General features: G+C 37.4%; 1 protein-coding gene and 1 pseudogene across 1 annotated transcript in view; one reads left to right on the top strand and one right to left on the bottom strand.

Annotated features, from left to right (window-relative positions):
* Rad23b (RAD23 nucleotide excision repair protein B) overlaps positions 1-16,058 on the top strand; it is a 39,357-nt gene extending 23,299 nt beyond the window's left edge. The window contains exons 6-10 of the mRNA XM_076845719.2: positions 3,062-3,189; positions 8,583-8,718; positions 9,865-9,992; positions 10,735-10,905; positions 14,258-16,058. Of these exons, the coding sequence (XP_076701834.1) occupies positions 3,062-3,189; positions 8,583-8,718; positions 9,865-9,992; positions 10,735-10,905; positions 14,258-14,371 (677 nt within the window). The 3' untranslated portion in view covers positions 14,372-16,058. The remainder of the gene's footprint in view (positions 1-3,061; positions 3,190-8,582; positions 8,719-9,864; positions 9,993-10,734; positions 10,906-14,257) is intronic.
* On the bottom strand, positions 6,612-7,210 carry LOC143392070 (60 kDa heat shock protein, mitochondrial pseudogene; annotated as a pseudogene).
* Positions 16,059-20,812: the final 4,754 nt, after the last annotated feature.

Raw genomic sequence — 20,812 nt, 5'->3', positions numbered from 1 at the left:
TTCTGGACTCACAGTCTGTGTGTATCTTTGTGCCATTATTTACCAGCCATTGATACCTTGATCACCTTAGTAATAATCTCTAAGCCTTAATTTCCTTGTATTTTAAAGACGATGAGAATAAACCTTTCTCATTGGGTTGTTTTGAGAACTAAATGAAATATATGACGTTAAAAAATATAATCTTCCATATGTCTTAATTTCCTTAATATTGATATCTATTTTTCTATGTGGAAACTAGGTGATGGAGAGTATTTTGCCAACTTGAGTGGATTTGTGCTAGAATTACATCAATAGATGATTAGGAAAATAAAAGAATATTAAAAAGTAGCCAGGAGCAATGGCACATGCCCATAATCTTATGGCTCGAGGCTGAGGCAAGAGGATTGTGATTTCAAGGCCAGCTTTAGCAATTTAGTGAGGTCCTAAGCAATTTAGCAAGACCCTCTCAAAATAAAAACTAAAAGGGGCTGGGGATGTGGCTCAGTGGTTAAGCACCTTTGGGTTCAATCCTTGGTGCACATACAAACACAAATTAGTGTTTATGGGATGGGAAAAGAAAGGTTTTGTGTGTGTGTGTGTGTAACTGGAGTGAAATACCTGAGGCTCTCTGCTTTATAAAGAAAAGGGGTTTGTTTAGGTTACAGTTTTGGAGGTTCAAGTATGAGTATGTGGTACTGACATCTGCCCATCTGTGTTCTGGTAAAGGTTCCATGGAGGATGGCATCACAGTGGTAGAAGTATAAGAGGGAAGGCTCCTGTGGTGAGACAAGAAAACAGATCGAGGAGGGGCTCTTTTATAATTCACTTTTAGATAAATAAGTGAGGGTCTCCATCTCATTTTGCAACACTAAGCACTATTAACACTTGCATCCTCGGAGGGACAAACTTCATATTTAGGGGGTTTTTGGTTTTGTTTGTTTGTTTGTTTGTTTTTGCTATTAAAGTACCTTTAGATTTTGAAAAGTCTATAGAAAAAATATGAAAAATGACACTGTTCCCTGCTCAGCTGAACCTGTGTTTGGATAGGAATAGAAAAAAATAAATTATAAATCATGTTAAATGATTTTAATACAGAGAGTTTCTACAAAGGAAAATAGTTCTACTTAAGATAGCTGGGCAATACCTCTCTGACACTGTCACTTTTAATTTTAGAACTGGAATGTATGAAGGATCTGGCTCCATAGAAGGCTACACACATGAAGGTTCTCAGCAGGGAAAGATGACCTGTTGAGTAACTCAGGATCATTGTGGGTAGAGGAGGATTACTGATGGTGGGGAGCCTGAGCCGTTTTTTTCTTTTTCAAAGGCTCAGTTTTGCTGCTGACTGAAGAGTGGGTTGTAGGTCTGGGGGCAGAGTATAAACCAGACCAGTAGTTGCTGTGGGCTGATATTGAGTGATGGCAGTGGAGAAAGGAGCTAGATGGGTTTGGGTTGTGATTTTAAGATGGAAGGGCCAGGATTGTAGCTCAGTGGTAGAGCGCTCGCCTAGCAAGTGTGAGGCACCACATAAAAATAAATAAATATTGTGTCCAACTGCAACTAAAACATAAATATTAAAAAAAAATGGGAGCTACCAGATATACTGGTCGATTAGATGTGGAAAGGCAGGTAAAGAAGTTGAAATCATCAAGCTTTCTGGTTCAAGCACTTAGGTGGATAGGCAGCCTGTGGAGAGGAACACATTTAAGGGGAAATCTTTATTGGAATTAGTTGAGGAATGAGAGGAATGTGAGGGATTGGACCCAGCATGTGTGGACAGCTATAGCTATAGAAGGAAGAGAGCAGACAAATGTACCAGTTGCTGAAAGATATGAGGATGGAGTCATGCGAAGTTGTTGTTTAAAGAAGACACATACGAAATACATAATTGATCGTGGTTGCTGATTGGAATGATTACTCGGAGAGTGAAGGGTGGAAGGTGGAGAAAAGAGAGGGTAACCAGATCTAATCTTTGAGGTGGCAATAAAGGCAATAGTTTCCAGACCATGGGTGAAAGGAGAAGATAATTTTAAGTGAGGTGAGATTAGTGGGGGGAAACAGCTTTCATTTGATAATTTTGGTAAGTGTTGTCAGCCCTCTTCATGAAAAGCAAGATAGGAACTTGACCACTGGGCCGCATCCCCAAGGGAAGATTGGAGAAAGACTTCTGGCTGTGACTTACTGGAATAATAACTGTCTTGTGTTGTATAGGAGATTCTAACTTTCTTGTTTACTAACCACCTTTCTCCCACTTTTTTTGGTAATCAAAAGAAAAGATATCAAAAGAAAACTGCCAACTTGCTTTGTTATAATCAATTGCTTGAATTGCTCCTTTACCTGTTATCAAAATTGAGCTCATGTATTTCTTATTATAGGTTGCCTTCCCTAACCTCCTGCTAATTCTAGCATGCATCTACACAGAGCTACATTTGCAGCCCAGTCTCCTGTTCATTCTCTGTTAATTTGTACCTGATAATTCTTTTGAACTTAGGAAATGTACTATTTTTCTATTGGCTTGTAGTAGGTTAACACAAACTTAGTGGTATAGGACAGCACAGACTTATTATCTTACAGTATTATAGGTTAGAAGTTTGATACAGGGTTGTGTTCTTGCTGAAGATTGGGTAAAAACCCTTTCTTTGTCCTTTTCCATCTTTTGAAGGCTTCCTACTTTATTGAAATTTATGGTCCTTTCTCCATTCTCACAGGCAAAAGTATAGCTTTTCTCTCCTGCTTTTGCTCTCTTAACCTCTCTGCCTCCCTCTTCTACTTACCCAGGAAGCCCAGTGGGGGTACCTTATCTTAAAGTCAGATTATAGCAACCTCAGTTTTACCTACAGGTTCACTGCCCTTTGCCAAGTAATCTAACATGGTTTTTAAATCTCTAGTCCAGGTATTAGGACATGGACATTTCTGGGGGATTTTTATTCTGGATCATTATTCTGTCTATTGCATATAGGTTGTTATTTGTTTTTGTAATCCTAGCGGTAGTATCTGATACACTGTATACATGTATACACTTAAGAAATGTATAGAGAATGTACATTAAATGTTTTGTTCTATACCCCCCTGCCATTTTTAGTGACAGGTCAGTCATACGAGAATATGGTAACTGAGATCATGTCAATGGGCTATGAACGAGAGCAAGTAATTGCAGCCCTGAGAGCCAGTTTCAACAACCCTGACAGAGCAGTGGAGTATCTTTTAATGGTGAGAAACACTTTTGTTTTGTTTTGTTTCCATTGTTTGTTTTAAGATCAAGATCTCAAAGATTTTAAAAGAATTCACTAGAGAAAAATAATGCTTACTAGATAATTAATGCTTTTATTTATCCTCAAATTAGTTAACATTTTGTATTGATAAAATCCAGCCTTTTCTAAAACATTCTGGTACAGTTTTAGTTAGGATGAAACATGGTTAAATGAGTTATAAAATTGGCTATCCATTTGGAGTCATGCTTCATATTTTAAGTATGTGTTGGGGACAAGGAACATGTTTTTGATCTAATAGGCCCACATTTTAATAGCTTTTTTATTCCTAGCATGATCTTGGATGAATTATTCAGAGGAAAAATAGAAGCTGCCAGCTTTGAAAAATTGGGGAATTTTTATATAAAAACTTAAATTTCTGTGTTTTTTTTTTTTTTTTGGACAGACTTTGGTTTGAGGGGGGTATTTATTTTTGTTTTTTATTTTGAGACAAGGTCTCACTAAATTGCTGAGGCTGCCCTCCAACTTGGGATCCTTCTGCCTCAGCCTCCAGAGTTGGGATTATAGGTGTGTGCCTCCATGTGTAATATTCCTAGCCTGGATTTGGATTTGTTAGCTTGTTTATAGTCATTAACAGTTAAGGAACTTTTTATAAGTCCTTCCTTTATTTTTTAAGTGGTAATAAAAGTTTTTGATAAATAGGTTATTGTGGATATTTGAAGCCCTTGGCATTTTATTGGGATCTGCCAGTTTTATAGATGTGGGGTTTTTTGTTTTGTTTTGTTTTGTTTCTTTTTTATTTTTGGTACGAGGGATTGAACTCAGAGGAACTTGACACTGGGCCACATCCCCAGCCCTGTTGTTTTACTTTATTTAGAGACAGGTTCTCACTGAGTTGCTTAGCACCTTTTCATTGCTGAGGCTGGCTTTGAACTCATTTCCTGTCTCAGACTTGTGTGCAACTGCGCCCTAATATAAATGTGTTTTACATTCTTTTGGAATGATGCTAGGTTATCTTTTTTTAATCTTACATTTTTGTTCTCTCATTTTCTTTGGTGTTCTGAGGTTTTGATCTGATTGTGAATTGCCACAAACCTCATCCACTATCATAACTCTGAGGAATACATATCACAGTGTAACCCATTCCTTTGTTACTACATTGCACTTCTGTTGCAAATTCCTTTCTAGTTGCCAGCTAACCTCAGGAAAGCCTCAATTATTTCTACCAGTATGGGGGATTGAACCCAGGAGAATTCTACCACTGAGCTACATTCCCACCTTTTAAATATTTTATTCTAAGACGGGTTTTTACTAAGTTGCCTGTGCTGACCTCAAACTTTAGATCCTCCTGCCTCAACCTCCATAGTAGCTGGGATTACAGTTTTTTACCACTGTGCCTGGCTTGCATCTCATTTTATTTTATTTTTTTTGGCACCGGAGGTTGAGCCTAGGGGCACTTTACCACTGAGCTATATTCCTGACCCCTTTTTTATATTTTTATTTTGAGACAGGGTCTCACTAAGTTGTCATGGCTGGCTTTGAATTTTCTATCCTCCTGTCTCAGCCTCCTGAGCTGCTATGTAGAATTAAATACAAATATATGAACAGATGAGGGGCTGGGGATGTGGCTCAAGCGGTAGCGCGCTCGCCTGGCATGCATGCTGCCCAGGTTCGATCTTCAGCACTACAAACAAAGATGTTGTGTCCGCCGAAAAAAACTAAAAAATAAATATTAAAATTCTCTCTCCTCTCTCACTCTCTCTTTAAAAAACAAAATATGTGTGTGTGTGTGTGTGTGTGTGTATGAACATATGAAATGAGTTCATGAAACAGTTTAAAGTGTTTGAATATATTTATGGTTGATTTCATAGACTGAAAAAGGTCTACCTTTAATTGTTACTAGTTAACATATAAGTAAAAATGAATGAGTGGAAAGAAGAAATGAATTATTGGTCACTTACCTAATAAGAGGCTGTATCGTGTGTGAAAATTACAGGTAGATCAATAGCAGTGTTGATTTACTTTTTAGTTTAACAAAACTGTTGAGAATTGGGTGGATACTCAAGATCCTAAATCTGTGTATAGTTTGCTAACACTTAATAACTTCATCTGAGGACTTGAATTGGCTACCAATTTCCCAAATACTCATTTCTAGTGCCCACTATGTTTCTAATGCAGTGAGCCATCACCCTGCCATTCATTACCCTTTATTCTTTGTGATTTTATGGGTTTGGCTTCTGGTTTATTAGGAAATAGAAGCATGTACCATTCTTGTTCTTATTCAGTTGTAATACTTTCTTTTTTTTTTTTTTTTTAAGGTGATCTCAAAGTTTTGATCCTCATTCCTTAGCCTCCCAAGTAACTGAGGTTACACATGCACTACCAGACCCAACTCAAAATCCAAGAATTTGATAAAGTCCTTTTAATAGTAGTAGTTATAAAATCTATAAGTATATGTATTCATAATAGGTTGTTCAGAAAGTGTTCTTGCAGTTTTAAACTATAACAACTCAAGAAGGTAAATGCCTCAGACATATAAAAAGCATCAACTAAAAGTCAAATTATTTAAATTTCTTTAATATCTATTTTGTGAGTTTTGAAAACAATTTTATATGTGGTACTTTCTGACACATTCTCAGAATTGGATCAGTAAAGAATATCTAACTTTGAGCAGTTTTTATTACACAAAGGTTGTCATATAATTGAATATCTCTACTTTGTACCCAATTATTCTCCACAGAAAGATTGCTTCTGAACTTCTTTGTCTGGTGATGGCAAGCACTAAAATCCTGATTTTTAGCAGAATAGTAGTATAAATGTCCCAGTGATTTAAATTGAAAGCAGTGTATTGGTACTCTGCTCTTGCACCCAGTATCAGGAATATACAATTGTCTTTTTATTCAAAACCACAAAATAGATTATCTGAAGGCTTAGACAGTGAACCCAGTAAACTGTTGTATATTGTCAACTGAAACCAATAACTGATAGTTAATAGGGATTTTCTTCAACATCAACTAATCTTTTCTTCAGTTGTTTTCTTCAACTGACTTCTCTGAAGTTATTGGTGAGAAACCCTGCTTTGAGTTTCCTGTCACCGTTCATAATGATAAAGCACTATTTTGAAAATCAGAACATACTACCTCTCATACCACTTTTCCGTCACACTCATTCTGGAGTCTGTCTCCTTAGGAATTTCTATGACTACAACTTCTGCTTTAAGTTAACAGAAGGATTCCACCTCAGCAACATTCATTGAAGCAGTTCTTAACAACTTGTGTTTGATCAGATTGCTTTTCCCTCCATACTCAGAAAATCTTTGATCTTGAAAGATTTTTACACTACAAAAGATAATTCAACACCTGCATTCTTAGCATGGTCATTGTAGGAATCTTGAGTGTTTGTGTTTGGTGTTTTGTTTTAATTCTATACCAACTTTTCATCTTCATTAGCTGGAGTTAATGAGACCAAGACAGGAATGTACTAAAGAAGAGCACAACCCCCGCCCAAAAGAATGCCTTAAGAGCAACTTTTGTAGCACTGAGGGCATCTGTAACTGTCTTGTCATTCACTTCATCATCACTTGGCCTGTCAACCTTACGCATAGCTGCTCCATCTGAAAGTTTTGCCTGTCATTCATTTAGTTGTTCACTAGTTGTAGCATATTAATTACTCAATGACTTCCTGAACACGCCTTACAATTTGAGTTTAGTCACCTTTTTCTTTCAAAAGCATTGCATCATCTTTGTTGATGGTGACCTCTTCAACTTTTCTTAACTCATGAGACCAAACATCTTCAATATTTAGGATCAAACCTTCTTATCCAAACAGTGTGCCACAAGTAGCAATAGCTGTATCTTCAAATAGTTCTTTCTATTGTCACTAAAACTTGCAGCTTTTACTGCCACAACCTAAAGGCCAACTGAAACAGGTATACTTGGAGTTTCTCCATCAATATTTTTAGCAGTTATGACCAAGAGTTTATCATGCAAGGATAGACTGCTTATGCTCAGGAGTTGTAGCATCAACAGCTAACATCACACCTCTCCTGAGTTCCGCTGGATTAGCTCCTTTGCTAATCTCCTCAAAGCTTTCCTTGGATATAGAGCATACCACTACATAGCAGTGGCAGTGCCATCCTTGACCTACTCGTTTGTGTTATTGGCAATATCCTGAACAAGTTTACCTCCAATATATTTTTAACGGTAGATATTTTTTTGGTCTTTTTAGATATATATGATAGTAGAGTGTATTTGGACATATTATACATACATGGTTTATATCTTATTCTAACTAGGATCCCATTCTTGTAGGTGTACATGATGTGGAGTTTCACTGGGCATGTATTAATATATGAAAATTGGAAGATTGTCTGATTTATTCTATTGTCTTTCCTATTTCCATCCTCCTTCCCTTTCTTTCATTCCCCTTTGTCTAATCCAGTGAACTTCTATCCCCCCCACCCCCCAATTGTGTTAGCATTGCATATCAGAAAGAACTTTTGAGTTTTGGGGATTGGTTTATTTTACTTAGCATGATAGTCTCCAGTTCCATTCATTTACCTCTAATATTTTTGTATTTATCTTTTAAATCTATTGACTTAGCAACAGTTACACCATCTTTCATTACTTTCAGACTTTCCCAATTCTATGGAATAATTATTTTTATTCCTTTTCACCCCATTGTAACTGCTACTTTGCTACAAGGTCTTCACCTTGAAAGGCTCAGGCATCTGCACCAAATTTTTACATCTTTGGCATAAGCCCCAGTGACATGAGGAGCCAGTGTCCTGGACACTGGTCTCACCTGAAGAACTATGAGTAATCAGGGCATTTCTGTGGGATATTAGCAGGGAGTGCACACTGTGAAACAGGCCATTGGCAGCAAGTAAGGGAGAGTCAACTTTTTTTTCCCCAGGAGTTATTTCAGAACCGTCATCTTTGGATAGTCTTAAGGCTGTCCTTACAAATTGTCCTTTGTATCATTGAGCAATGGGTGCTGAAATTTTCTGAGAATTTCAGAATCAACTAGAGCAATGAATGTGTAGCTCAAAACCTTGGTTTAGTTTTAATAAGGTACATATCAATATTTTAAAACTTAAAATAATTATGTATGACTGGTGGGTATCTTAGTTGTTGGTGCAAATAGAGAAATTTCCATCATTGTGGGAAATTCTGTTGGTCAGTGCTGCCTTATACTACACCCAGGCCATGTCTAATATAATTCAAATCCATGCAGTTTAATAATCCTTTACTTTTAATTGAAGTAGACATCTGTTTTATGCTTTTAGGAAATTAGGCAGGGATCTTAAACCGACTATCAGCCTTTTATTGGTATAATAATATTTAGCTAATTTGGTATGGTGGATTGTCTTAAAGCTTGGAAATTGTGTTGTAGGGAATTCCTGGAGATAGAGAAAGTCAAGCTGTGGTTGAACCTGCTCAAGCAGCTGGTACTGGGGCTCCTCAGTCTTCAGCAGTGGCTGCAGCTGCCGCAACTACAACAGCAACCACTACAACAGCAAGTTCTGGAGGTAAAGTGGAATCTCTTGGATAAGGGAGAAATGGTTGTAGATGGCTAAGGTGGGATTCATTCCCAAAGCATTTGAATAATTGAAAATAAGTTCTATATTGATTAAAGAGGGGTCCAAAAGAAATTCTTCCAAGTGTGTAAAAGATAATTTTTCATGTATTACATGTCAGTGCTGTAGTTTTGTAAAAGGGCATATAATCAGTTTAGTTTGCTCTAAGGAAAAGATACTTCCCCAGTTTGCATATAGTGTTACATTCAAAATGCTCACCTTGTTACAGGATCTTAGTAGTTATCATACAACTTAGGAAATGAAACCCTAAGAGGCTTAAAGGCCTCCTTACTGGTCAGTATCCATGGATCTAACTTCAGAACAAAGCCTGGAGCCTGTGGTAGGCCCACGATTTACTTGTGGTTCTCCTTCATTCTTCCTTGTATTTTTCCTAGTTCTCCTTGTGGAGCTAAGCTCTGGTTGACAACAAAAATCCCATAATTGCTTTGTACACAGTCTTGTATTAAAATTCCTAATGTGCAAACCTGACATTCCTAACTTTTAAAATACTAAATACCTTTCTCTCTCTGACTTAACATTTCCCAGGAATTCACGATAGTGATTTTTATGGATTTTTGACTATATAGTCATTTCATTTAACACTAGTGGGTTCCATAAGATTGTATTGCCTAGTGACACCATAGCTGCTTTACTTTGCTTCAGTACAGTTTGTGATGTTCATACAGTGACAGAATTGCCTAACCACACATTTCATTTTTCATAGCAACTTTTGAACAATTGGAACAAATTTATTACTTTTTATTTTGAGAAAATGTAGGTAGAACAGGAATTCCTAGGGTTTTTTTGTTTTTGTTTTTGCGGGTGGAGGGGTAATGGTGTGCAGGGAACTTGTAGGAAGTTTGGTTCTTGGTGATCTGCACTCTTCTGCTTTGGCCAATAGTAATTTCTGTGATATAAGATTCATACAGTGATAAAATTTGAAGATTGCATCATTCATTTTATTATATCTGAGAATTCATTTTTTACTTGATAATATTTGCAGTATAAATATGATTTAACCAGCTCTCTTTGTGTGTGTTGTGTGTGTCTGTGTGTGTATTTACTACTTTCATTTTTAAATGTTTGTGTTTATTTCAGGGCATCCCCTTGAATTTTTACGAAATCAGCCTCAGTTTCAACAGATGAGACAAATTATTCAACAGAACCCTTCCCTGCTTCCTGCATTGCTACAACAGATAGGTCGAGAGAATCCTCAGTTACTGCAGGTGATTATTTAATTGGTGTTAATTTGAAAAGTGGGTTTAGAATGTATTCTATTTTGAAAAAGTCCATAAACGTACTGTCCACTCCACTAGTTCTTGAGAATGATTAAATCCACATTACACTTAGTAGAACATTATGCTGTATATAGGTGTATTGAAAAGAAATTGAGATATAGAAGTTGTATCAATTTCAGTATGTCAAATAAGTTTGGAAAACATTTACCTCTTGCAGATTCCCAGTGTATATTAACTTTAGAGAATCAGAGTTATTTAATTAAACAAAAACTGCTTACATTTTTATTTTTTGTCACTAGGAATTGAATGGGCTTTACACATGCTAGAAAAGCATTCTACCACTGAGCTGCACTGGACCCCTTTATTAAATTTTATTTTGAGATGGGGTCCTCATTAACCTGCTGAGGCTGGCCTGGATCTTGAGATCCTCTACATCAGCCTCCCAAGTAGCTGGAATTTTAGGCATACATGGCTGCATCCAGCCTCTACAGCTTTGAACATTGATTTTATGGGAGGGACATTTATGAAAGACTATTTGAATTCTCCTCAGTGTTTACCTAATGTAAAAGTACTGAATTTCATTAGTAATAATGATAGGTGAGAAATTATTTTTAAAATATTGCCATTGTAAAGTTATAGCCTTTTCTTTCTTATTTGTGTTTAGAATTGCTGTTTTTTCTAAAAATATTTAATATCAGTGTATTGTTTTCCTCTGTCCTTCAAATCACAGCAAATTAGCCAACACCAGGAGCATTTTATTCAGATGTTAAATGAACCAGTTCAAGAATCTGGGGGTCAAGGAGGAGGAGGTGGAAGTGGCAGTGGAGGAATTGCAGAAGCTGGAAGTGGGCATATGAATTACATTCAAGTAACACCTCAGGAAAAAGAAGCTATAGAAAGGGTAAGTTCCCCTAAAAATAAGAGTGAAGTTTCTTAGTTACAATAACCACATTTCAGATGCCCATTAGTCACATGGGACTAGTAGTTACTACCGGAGAGAACGGATCCAGAGCATTTCCATTCACTGTAGAGAATTCTTTTACATAGAGCCTAGAGTCTAGCCCTGGAGACCCTACTCCCCCACTTATCCTATTTCAAATTTTGCTTCATTTTTGTCATATAAAATAAATATGCATATGAATTTAATAAGAATGATGTGTAGTATACATCATATTCCAGCTATCCTGATTTTCTTTGCATCCTTTTCCTTTTTTTTTGCACTGGTTACCAGTACAGGTCATGGCACTGCAGTAATTATTTGTTTGATTTCTCTCATTTTCGATATTTGTAAACAGGTAATCATCATACTTGTCCTATTTTTCCAACTGAGATGTAAATCAGATAACGTGTATAATAACTTAATATACTTAAAAAAGTCATCTGGACAATAATAATTTGTCCTTACGTATTATACACAAGAGTGTTCAGAGTTTACAATTAGGTGTTTTCTACATATCCCCATCCCAACCCTGTCCAACCCCCCAGTTATTATAGCATTCCATAACCGAGCTGCACTACCAACCCTTTTAATTTTATTTTGAGACAGGGTCTTGATGATTGAGAACTTGAGGCCCTCCTGCCTCAGTCTGCCAATTATAGGTGTACACCTTTGTACCCTGCTAAGATTTTAATTTATGTCTTGAGCTACCCCCTCCCCCACCCCTGTAATATAATTTGAGTAAAAAAGACTTGCCCAAATTATTTTATAGCAACTTTTTAATTTTGAGGTCAGGGTTAATGATTTTTGATTATGGTGTGTGTATGGGGGGGTTATGTTTTATTTTTCTAATTTTGCTTGTGCTTTTGAGAGAAAGTTGTTTATCCTGTCTTTTCTGTTAGGAATTTATAGCTTTTACATGTCAGTCTATGATCAGTTTTGATCTGCTTTTTAAATATGATGTGAGTTGTGGGCATTGAGCTTCATTCTTTTGTATATGGATATCTAGTTACTTGTACCCCATTTGTTGAAAAGACTTCTCTTTCCCAGCTTAATTGTTTTGACTCTCTTGTTGAAAATCTATTGACCACATGTGAGGGTTTATTCCTGGGCTCTCAGTTCTGTTCCATTGAACTGTGTATTTATTCTTATGCCTCCTTATTACCTCCTTTTCTTGATTACTGTGACTTTTTTAATAAGTTTTTAAATTGGCAAGTGTTGAGTGCCCCAGTTTTGTTGTTGTTGTTGTTGTTTCCAAGTATTATCTTGGTTTTTCTGGGTCCCTTGCCTTTCTGTTTCAATTTTAGGATCAACTTGTTCAATTTCTGCCACCAATAAACAAAGATGAGGCTGGCTAAATTGAATAGGACTTGTGTTTATGTTTATCCTGGAGATGAGTTTGGGAAGTATTGCCTTGTTTTAAGTCTGACCAACTCATGAATGTGGGATCTTTCCATTTGATAGGTTTTCAATAATTTTTCTTTAGTGTTCCATAGTTTTTCAGGGTGTTTTGTACTACTTTTGTTAAGTTTATTTATTTATTTTTGGAGTAATGGGGATGCTTTGCTACACCCTTAGCACTTACAAATATATATATATATATATATCTTGGTAAGTTGTCCAAGGTGGCTTCAAACTTGTAATCCTCCTGCCTTGACCTCCTGAGTTGGGATTATAGGAGCGTGTCACTATGCCCAGCATAAGTAATTTTAATTCTATACATTGATCTTGTATTCTAAAATGTTCCTGAATTCATTTTTATTAGTTCTAATAATTTGTGTACATGTTCCTTGGAATTTTCAATATACAAGTCTGTGAATAGAGACACTTTTTCTTTTTCAAAATGAATACCTTCCCTTTTTTTTCTTGTCTAATTGCCCCACCTAGAACCTCCAATATATTATTGAGTAGAAGTTTAAAAACAAAACCAGTATTCATCTTTTTCCATTCCTTTATTTTTAACATTTTTGGGTTTTGAATCTAAAGTGTGTGTCTCTTACAGAAAGAAACAAGTGGTCGGAATGTACTCTATTGACTAACCTACCTTTTTATTTTCGCTGTCCCAGCTATGATCTGAACAAGATTTAGATAACATCTCATTCTTTTAGTTTGTTCTCCTCTATTTGTGGATAAATCGATACTTACACTGAATTGGGATTTTGCCCAGTTCTTACAAGTCACTTTTAAAAATAGTCTAATATAGGGTGATTGAAACAGTTGAGGAGTTGAGGAGAATGTTCATAAATAGCATTTGGCTGACAAATAATAATACTTAATGAGTTAGGTAATTGCTTTGAGTGTTTAAAAGTCTTTTAGAAGCAGTGCATGTTGAGTCACAGGTATTTTTTTTTTTAATTGACTAGGAAAAGGAAATTAAGTAGCTGGTAATACCATTAAAAATGCTATACATGGGGACTGGGGATGTGGCTCAAGCGGTAGCGCGCTCGCCTGGCATGGGTGCAGTCCCGGTTCGATCCTCAGCACCACATACAGACAAAGATGTTGTGTCCGCCAAAAAACTAAAAGAATAAATACTAAAATTCTTCCTCTCTCTCCCTCTCTCTCTTTAAAAAAAAAAAAAAAAAAAAAAAAAAAATGCTATACATGTTAAGCAGTGAAAACAGTCTACCATGCTGGGCACAGTGGCATTGTAATGATCCCATCAGCTTGGGAGGCTGAGGCAGGAGGATCATGAGTTCAAAGCCAGCCTCAGCAACTTGGTGAGACTCTGTCTCAAAATAAAAATACAAAAAAGGGCTGGGGATGTGGCTCAGTGGTTGAGTGCCACCTCCCAACCCCACCGTCCCCAAATAGGTCACCATATATGTTGATTTCAAAATAATCATCTGGTTTTCTAGTGTGAAGTATTGAATAAGGGAAGGAGATTGAGAATAATATTTAATCCAAATGAAAGACATAAGTTACTTTAATAAATAAAACATTTACAAGTAATTCATTGAGACAGTTAAAGCCTCTCCAGTTGCTTCCATCCTTATCTTCACCTTTAAAGTACTATAAGCTGTTGGATCTACAAATTGCTGTGGGATTGATTATTTTTAAGCCCTTATAGTTACTTTCTGGTTTTTGGTGTTAATGGCAAAGAGTATTTGCATAGTACCTTCTAACCCTTGGGTTGGACAATGAATCCAAATTCAGGTGGGACTGAATTCATGTAAAATTCTCAGAACTTTTGTGTGGGTATTGTTTTCAGGTAATGATCTGTTAGTAGTGCTATGCTGGAATTCAGAGTATGTGAAGAAAATTAAAAGGGCCATAATTAATGGGTTATATTTATATTTTCCTTCTTTTCTTCCAGTTAAAGGCATTAGGATTTCCTGAAGGACTTGTGATACAAGCATATTTTGCTTGTGAGAAGAATGAGAATTTGGCTGCCAATTTTCTTCTACAGCAGAACTTTGATGAAGATTGAAAGGGACTTTTTTGTATCTCATACTTCACACCAGTGCATTACACTAACTTTGTTCACTGGATTGTCTGGGATGACTTGGGCTCATATCCACAGTACTTGGTATATGGTAGTAGATTGTTGGGGTGGGGAGGGCGGGATCTAGATTATTGGGCAGGGATAAATACAGTGCATGTCTGCTTCTGTTAGCAGATGCCGCAAATCCACACAGTGTGTAAAATATTATACAACCAAAAATCAGCTTTTGCAGGTCATTATTTCTTCTATAAAACATAGGTACCTTTTCCTAGGTTTCACTCTTTTTAGTGTACTAGATCCAGAAATTTAGTGTAATGCCCTGCTTTATATTTCTTTGACCTAATATTGGTTTCTGAAAGGATCTTTGCTACCTAGAATTTACAGTCTCTGTTTCATGGCAACACTGGATAATGCTTTTTAAAATTTAAAATAATTTTGGAGCAACTGTAAACAGAAATGCCAAATTATTGATGGTTATTGTTGCTGCTTCACATAAAGTATAAAATTAATGTGTAAGGAAGCCCATTCTTTCATCTTAAATACTTGGGGTGGGGGAGGGAAGAGGGGAACTTTTTCTTAAATTGAAAATAATTACTGCTATTTTAAAATTTCTTGATCATTGAATGTGAGACCCTTCAAACACGATTTGAGAAGCTGTACAAGTATAGGCAGAGTTATTTTCCTGTTTACATTTTTTTTGTTTGTTTGTTTTGGGGAGAAATTAGTAGGTGTCTAATTACTGTTTACTTCATTGTTATATTGCAGTAAAAAATTTAAAACCACCATTGCATGTTTGCTTTTGATGTATCCCTTTGTGAAATTAGCACTTTTGGGGCCAATGGAGAAATGCAGCATTCACTCTTCCCCCTTTCCTCAGCAAAAATGTGCTTATCAGCAAGTCGTAAGTCAAACCTGCTGTCTTTTTAAAACCCACAAAATGCTGAATCAGTTCAAAAATAATGCAGATGTTTCAAAACTGGGTTTCTGATATTTGTAAATGTTTTTCCTTATTAGATAAGAATATATTACCATTAAGGTCATTAGTATTATATTGTTTTCAAAAAGAGGAGATGGACAGAACTATAATCCAGCATCTTTTACTGCATTAAAAGACTGAGGAAGTCTCTTGGAAGGGTTGGGAAACGTGTCTGGAAAAGTACTTTGGAAAATTTACAATCAAGATAACTCATGGCATATTAAAAGAAAAACCTTGATAGCAGTGTTGGCTTTTATTTGGAATTTTTTTCATCTCAATTTTTTCTTTGGAATCTGTTTCATTGACATTGATATTTGATCAGAAAGAGGGGCAGATGTCTACTTGTTCAGTTTATCAAATCTATTTTCCTGACTATAAACAAGACTATTTAAAGAAATAATATTTTTCCTACCATCTGAAAGTAAGAAGATGAATTTGCACAGACTTCTCCCTGCGTAATGTCATGCAATGTCCTTAGCACAGTTTGGTGATGACTCTCTTAAGCTCTTACGTCATGCACTCGTAACCTGTCTTATGAAAATAAATGAAACCATGATTTTCCTTCACAATGTACCATGTTTAACTATCCTGTGTTTATTCCATAAACATGATAGGCTTTTGGACTTTGTATTATCTGTATGTTTTATAATGGATCATGCATAATGTCTCAGGAGAATAAAATAGAAGATTCATAAATATGTTTATCTTTCAAAGACGAAACAATAAGTTGGAAGAGGGGTGGCATTTCTGGTTGGAGAATGGAATACTGTCGCTTTTTTAGGACACTCTGCTACCTTGTTGCTCAAAGCATAGTAAAAACTGGCAACGGGGAAAAACAGCAGCCGCTTCTTTCCTCTGGAAAGTGACAGCAGAAGTTGAAGGCACGGAGCTTTTATCCTTGGACAACCACAGATAGTAGGATTAATTACCGGAAGACAGCTCAGGCCAAGATTTGGCCATTCCTTACATTACTTGTTTATCTGCTTCTTAAAGAATCAGCTGAAACACCATAAATGAAATAGGCTTTTTGTGCCTTTTGCTCTTATTGTTTAATTTACAAATAGTTTTGATAAATCTCTAAATGTAAGTGGCTATTTGATTTTGGAATTTTGCATTTGAGGTATGTTGTCAACTATTTCTTGAATACGTCTATTGTTTAGCTGCTTTATGGAAAATGTGAGGAAGTCTTGAGTTTATATTTGTAAAATTCTTTTGCCATCCTCTGATCAAATATTTCATTGTTTAAAAATAATGAAGTTTTTCATCATGATTTTTTTTCCTGTACCAGATGGCTAGGATTCTAGAGAATTAATTATAAAGTATTTTCAATACATACAACATTGCATTTCTCATTTTTTAAATGATTCTCATAGAATCTTAGATTGAAAGTTGACAATACCTCTGTCACCGATACTTGTATTTTATTCAGTAATTGGTGAATATAACATATAGGTGGCCATGCATGATGTTATTGGGTCTCCTGATTATTTTCTCAACCAACGCATCAACAAAGAGATGGGATGCTTGGTGGGAATGTAAGCCAAGATGCATGAAGGCTGCTAGAGACTGATAGAATCCCCTTCTTTTCCACACTGAGAGTAGCAAACCTAAGGCTGCTGTAAAAACGATGAGCTAAATTTCCAAGAATGAGTAATTTCTTACCAGATCTCTTCTACTGGCTTCCCTGATTATGAGGTTTGGGCATATGTCCTTTCATTTGTCTTCTGTCCATTTTCCATTTTGTTGTTCTAAGCCAGAGAGACTGGCCAACTATAGCCACGTGAGCCAGCTCTGATTTACCACCTGTCGTACAGTCTGAGCTAGGAATGGTCTTTTTTAAAAATGGTGTTGAAAAGATAATTTTTATTACATGAAAATTTATGATTCAGTCTCGAGTGTCTATAATAGTATTATTGAACCAATTATGCTCATTTGTTTACCTTTTGTCTATAGCTACTTTCATGCTACAAAGGTTTGCTATTGAATACTTGAAACAGAGACTCTGTCCTGCAAAACCCAAATGTAATTCCTAGCTGTCCCATTACAGAAAGTTTGCTAGCCCCGTTCTGAACATTGAATGATGTTTTTTATTCCTTTCTTGGCTTTCTTAGACTCCTGACTTCAGGTCTTTGCTTTAGTTTTATTTCCATGTGACCATCACAACTTCCCAGAGACACTGCATCAGCCCCAGCATCTCCATTCAGAAGGAGGAGCCCCTGCCTGTTGTGCTAGCTTCCTGGTGTCTGTCTGAGTGACTACTTTGAGATTACTCTTCACCATTGCTATCTACTTCTAGTTCTTACAGTAAGATAGTGACATTTAGTACTGAGCATACTGTCAGAAGCACCTGGCACAGTGAAGAAGTTGTATGTATGCTTGTGGGATCCATGGCCCCAGAATCGACCACAGTGGGAGAAGAATGGGTGGAGCCCTGGAGGGAGGAATACAACATTGGGTCTGTTTGAATGGCAGTTATTGTGAGGACTGTGGGTATAGTTGGGGGATAGGAAGGGCAATGACCAGAAGTCAGGGAACAAAAGCTTGGATTTGATGGGAAGAAGCACTGTCATTAATGCAAGGATAGTAATAAAGAATGAAAAAATGTAAAGTAGTTAGACTTGGAAACAGGGGTCTTGTTAATAGGGTTTTTGCCACGGAGGGGACTGGGAGGATGAAAAAGTTACCCTAGAGTGGTCTTTTCCACTGTGCAGAGGACTAACACTAATGGGCCATTTTAATAGTTATGGATCCTCTTTAACAGGTATAATCGTGCCTTCCAGGTGCACAAATTAAAGTTCATCCCAGACCTCAGCCACAGTCTCAAACTTGAGTTTTCATTCTCATTGATTTTGCTATAGGCTTTCTTCATCTTCCTCTTCCACAGCTGCCCAGGTTGGACTTGCTGTGGGTAGAGATGTAGAGGAGTAGTGTTCTTCCCAACTCCACCTTACACAGCTTCACCTGCATCCCTCAACGTGTTGTACAGGAACAGTCGCCCCTTGGTATCCATGGGGGATACCCACATCTGCAGATGACATTGTGTATAGCCTGTGTGTATTTCCCCTGTATACTTAAAACCATCTCTAGGTTATTTAACGGTACCTTATAATGTAAATGTTGTATAAACAGTCATTGCACTATTTAGGGAATGGCAATCTGACCAAAGGTGCAGTTTCTTTACAGAAAGTTTGTTTTGCTGCAGTTGGTTGGATCCATGGATGTGGAACCATAGATACAGAGGGCCATCTACTTGCCATGGTGGAAAGATGAGAAGCTCTATCCTACACTTTTTTATTAGCTCTCTGGTTGGGATTTTGGATCCGATGGGTTTCTTGAGAAAAAACAATTTAAAAGGATAATTTCTAGGTAGAGGTTTGAGATTTATTGTGGAATTGACTCACAGTTATGGAGGCCTAGAAGTCCCACAGCATGCTGTATGTGAGCTGGAGAACCACAAGGCTAGTGCGATTCAGTGCAAGCCCAGAGGTCTGGAAAGGCTGGGATGGGGGACACTGGAAAACCAGGGGATCGGGAGTGCCAGAATCCAAGGGCTAAAGACATCTAGCTCAAGAAGGCAAACTGGCCCGATTGAATTGCCACCCTAAGATTCAAGGAATGGTCAATAAAGATACTGGGTTGGGTTGTTGACAGCTTCCACTCCATAACAAAGGTCCAGAAATGTCTCAAACTGCTTTTAAGATGAGGTGTTTGCTTGTACAATTGCAAAAGCTGTGTATTTGCACTTAATAGCAGATTAGAATAATAATATATTGCCTTAAAATTAATTTAAAAATTGCTGAGGATATTTGGGACAATGACTTAGAAAAGTTTAGGAGTTGAGATATTAATTGGTTGGTTTCATAAGGACAAGTGATTTTTAAACTTAGATTGTAGTCTGCAGTATTTCATTTGAAGAAATGGAATGGACTTCTTTTTGTTTAATTAGATTTACTTCTGTTTGGCATTTTGACTGATTTATAGTTTCTGCCACTTTTTATTTTTTTTGTTTTGAGATGGTCTTTCCAAGTGGCTTAGGGCCTTATAGGTTGCCCAGGCTCACCTTGAATTTGGGGATCCTCCTGGCTCAGCCTCCCTAGTTGCTGGGCCATCTTTACAGGAACTGCGCAGAGAGCTCCATTCACCCTACTACCATCTCGGAGAGCCCTTTAAAATTTTTCAGTTGCTCGGCTAATGTCCTCTGCAGCGAAAGGATCTGCTCTGGTGAACTCACCACATGTAGTCAGTCACACTTGGTCCCCTTTGATCCACTTTCCTCCATCTTCATGACCTTACCATTTTTTAATGTCAAGGCAGTTGCTGTGGAGTGCCCCTCCAGCCATCTTCAGTAGTGGTCCTCAGCCTTGGACTCAGGGTGGCACTGTGGGATAGCGCAGCAGCACTGCTGTGCTCCTCACCATGTCCTGGGAGCTGGCTCGGGCAGACTGTCCCTCTGTCCCGTCACTGCTGTTCACTTGGACCACTTGAAGGTGGTGTCTGCCAGGCTTTCCTGGAACGTTAGTGTCCTTTTGTATTTAATAATTACTAGTTAATGATAGTAATTTGATGAGATATTTTGAGCCTTTGTGCATTTTTCCCCCTTGGTATCAGTGATCGAACCCAGGGGTGCTCAATCACTGAGTCACATCCCCAGCCTTTTTTGAGACAAGGTCTTGTTAAGTTGCTTAGGGCCTTGAACTTGTGGACCTCCTGCTTCAGCCTCCTGAGTTGCTGGGATTATAGGCATGAGCCACCAAGCCCAGCTCATATCTTTTTTCTTGTCAAAATTTTGCCCATTAATTTTAGCATTATTGATTTTCTGCTTTGGTGATGGTTTTCAAATTCCACTTCAGGTAATAATATTCCGTATCTTTGCATTCTTTTTCCTCAGTTTATTTATAATGAGTGGACTTGGATTTCTGCTTTATTCAGTGGCATATAATATTTCACTTGTTATTTTGTAGCTCATGTTGGCTCAGATTCTGCCATTGTGTGTTTTCTTAACATGCCATTGCCTCTCTGATTTCCTGGGACAGTAAGATACCCCATGCTTTTCTACAACTCTGCCCTGGAATCAGCCATTTCTCCAAGGAGCTCCATTTCTCTTCCCTGGACATTATATTTAGAAACCAAAACTTGGTGGCACACACCTGTAATCTCAACTACCTGGGAGGCTGAGACAGGAGGACCACAAGGTCAAGGCCAGCCGGCGCAACTTAGCAGGACCTTGTCTCAAAACAAAAAGACCTGGGGTGTAGTTCAGAGCACCCCTGGGTTCCATCCCCAGTACAGGAAGGAAGAAACCTATACTTTTTGCCGGGTGAACTCCTTGCTGCTGGAGTCCACAGCTTCAAGCCCTTCAGCAGGCGAAGAAAGTAACTACACGTTACATCAGCATCGAAAACTGCCCTCAATCCGTACCCATAACTGATCCGCACGCAAGGCCTTCTGGT

The sequence above is a fragment of the Callospermophilus lateralis genome, chromosome 2 (assembly GCF_048772815.1).
Source record: "Callospermophilus lateralis isolate mCalLat2 chromosome 2, mCalLat2.hap1, whole genome shotgun sequence".
NCBI lineage: Eukaryota > Metazoa > Chordata > Mammalia > Rodentia > Sciuridae > Callospermophilus > Callospermophilus lateralis.
The sequence above is the reverse complement of the archived record's forward strand: the minus strand, read 5'-3'. Positions and strand labels throughout refer to the sequence as shown.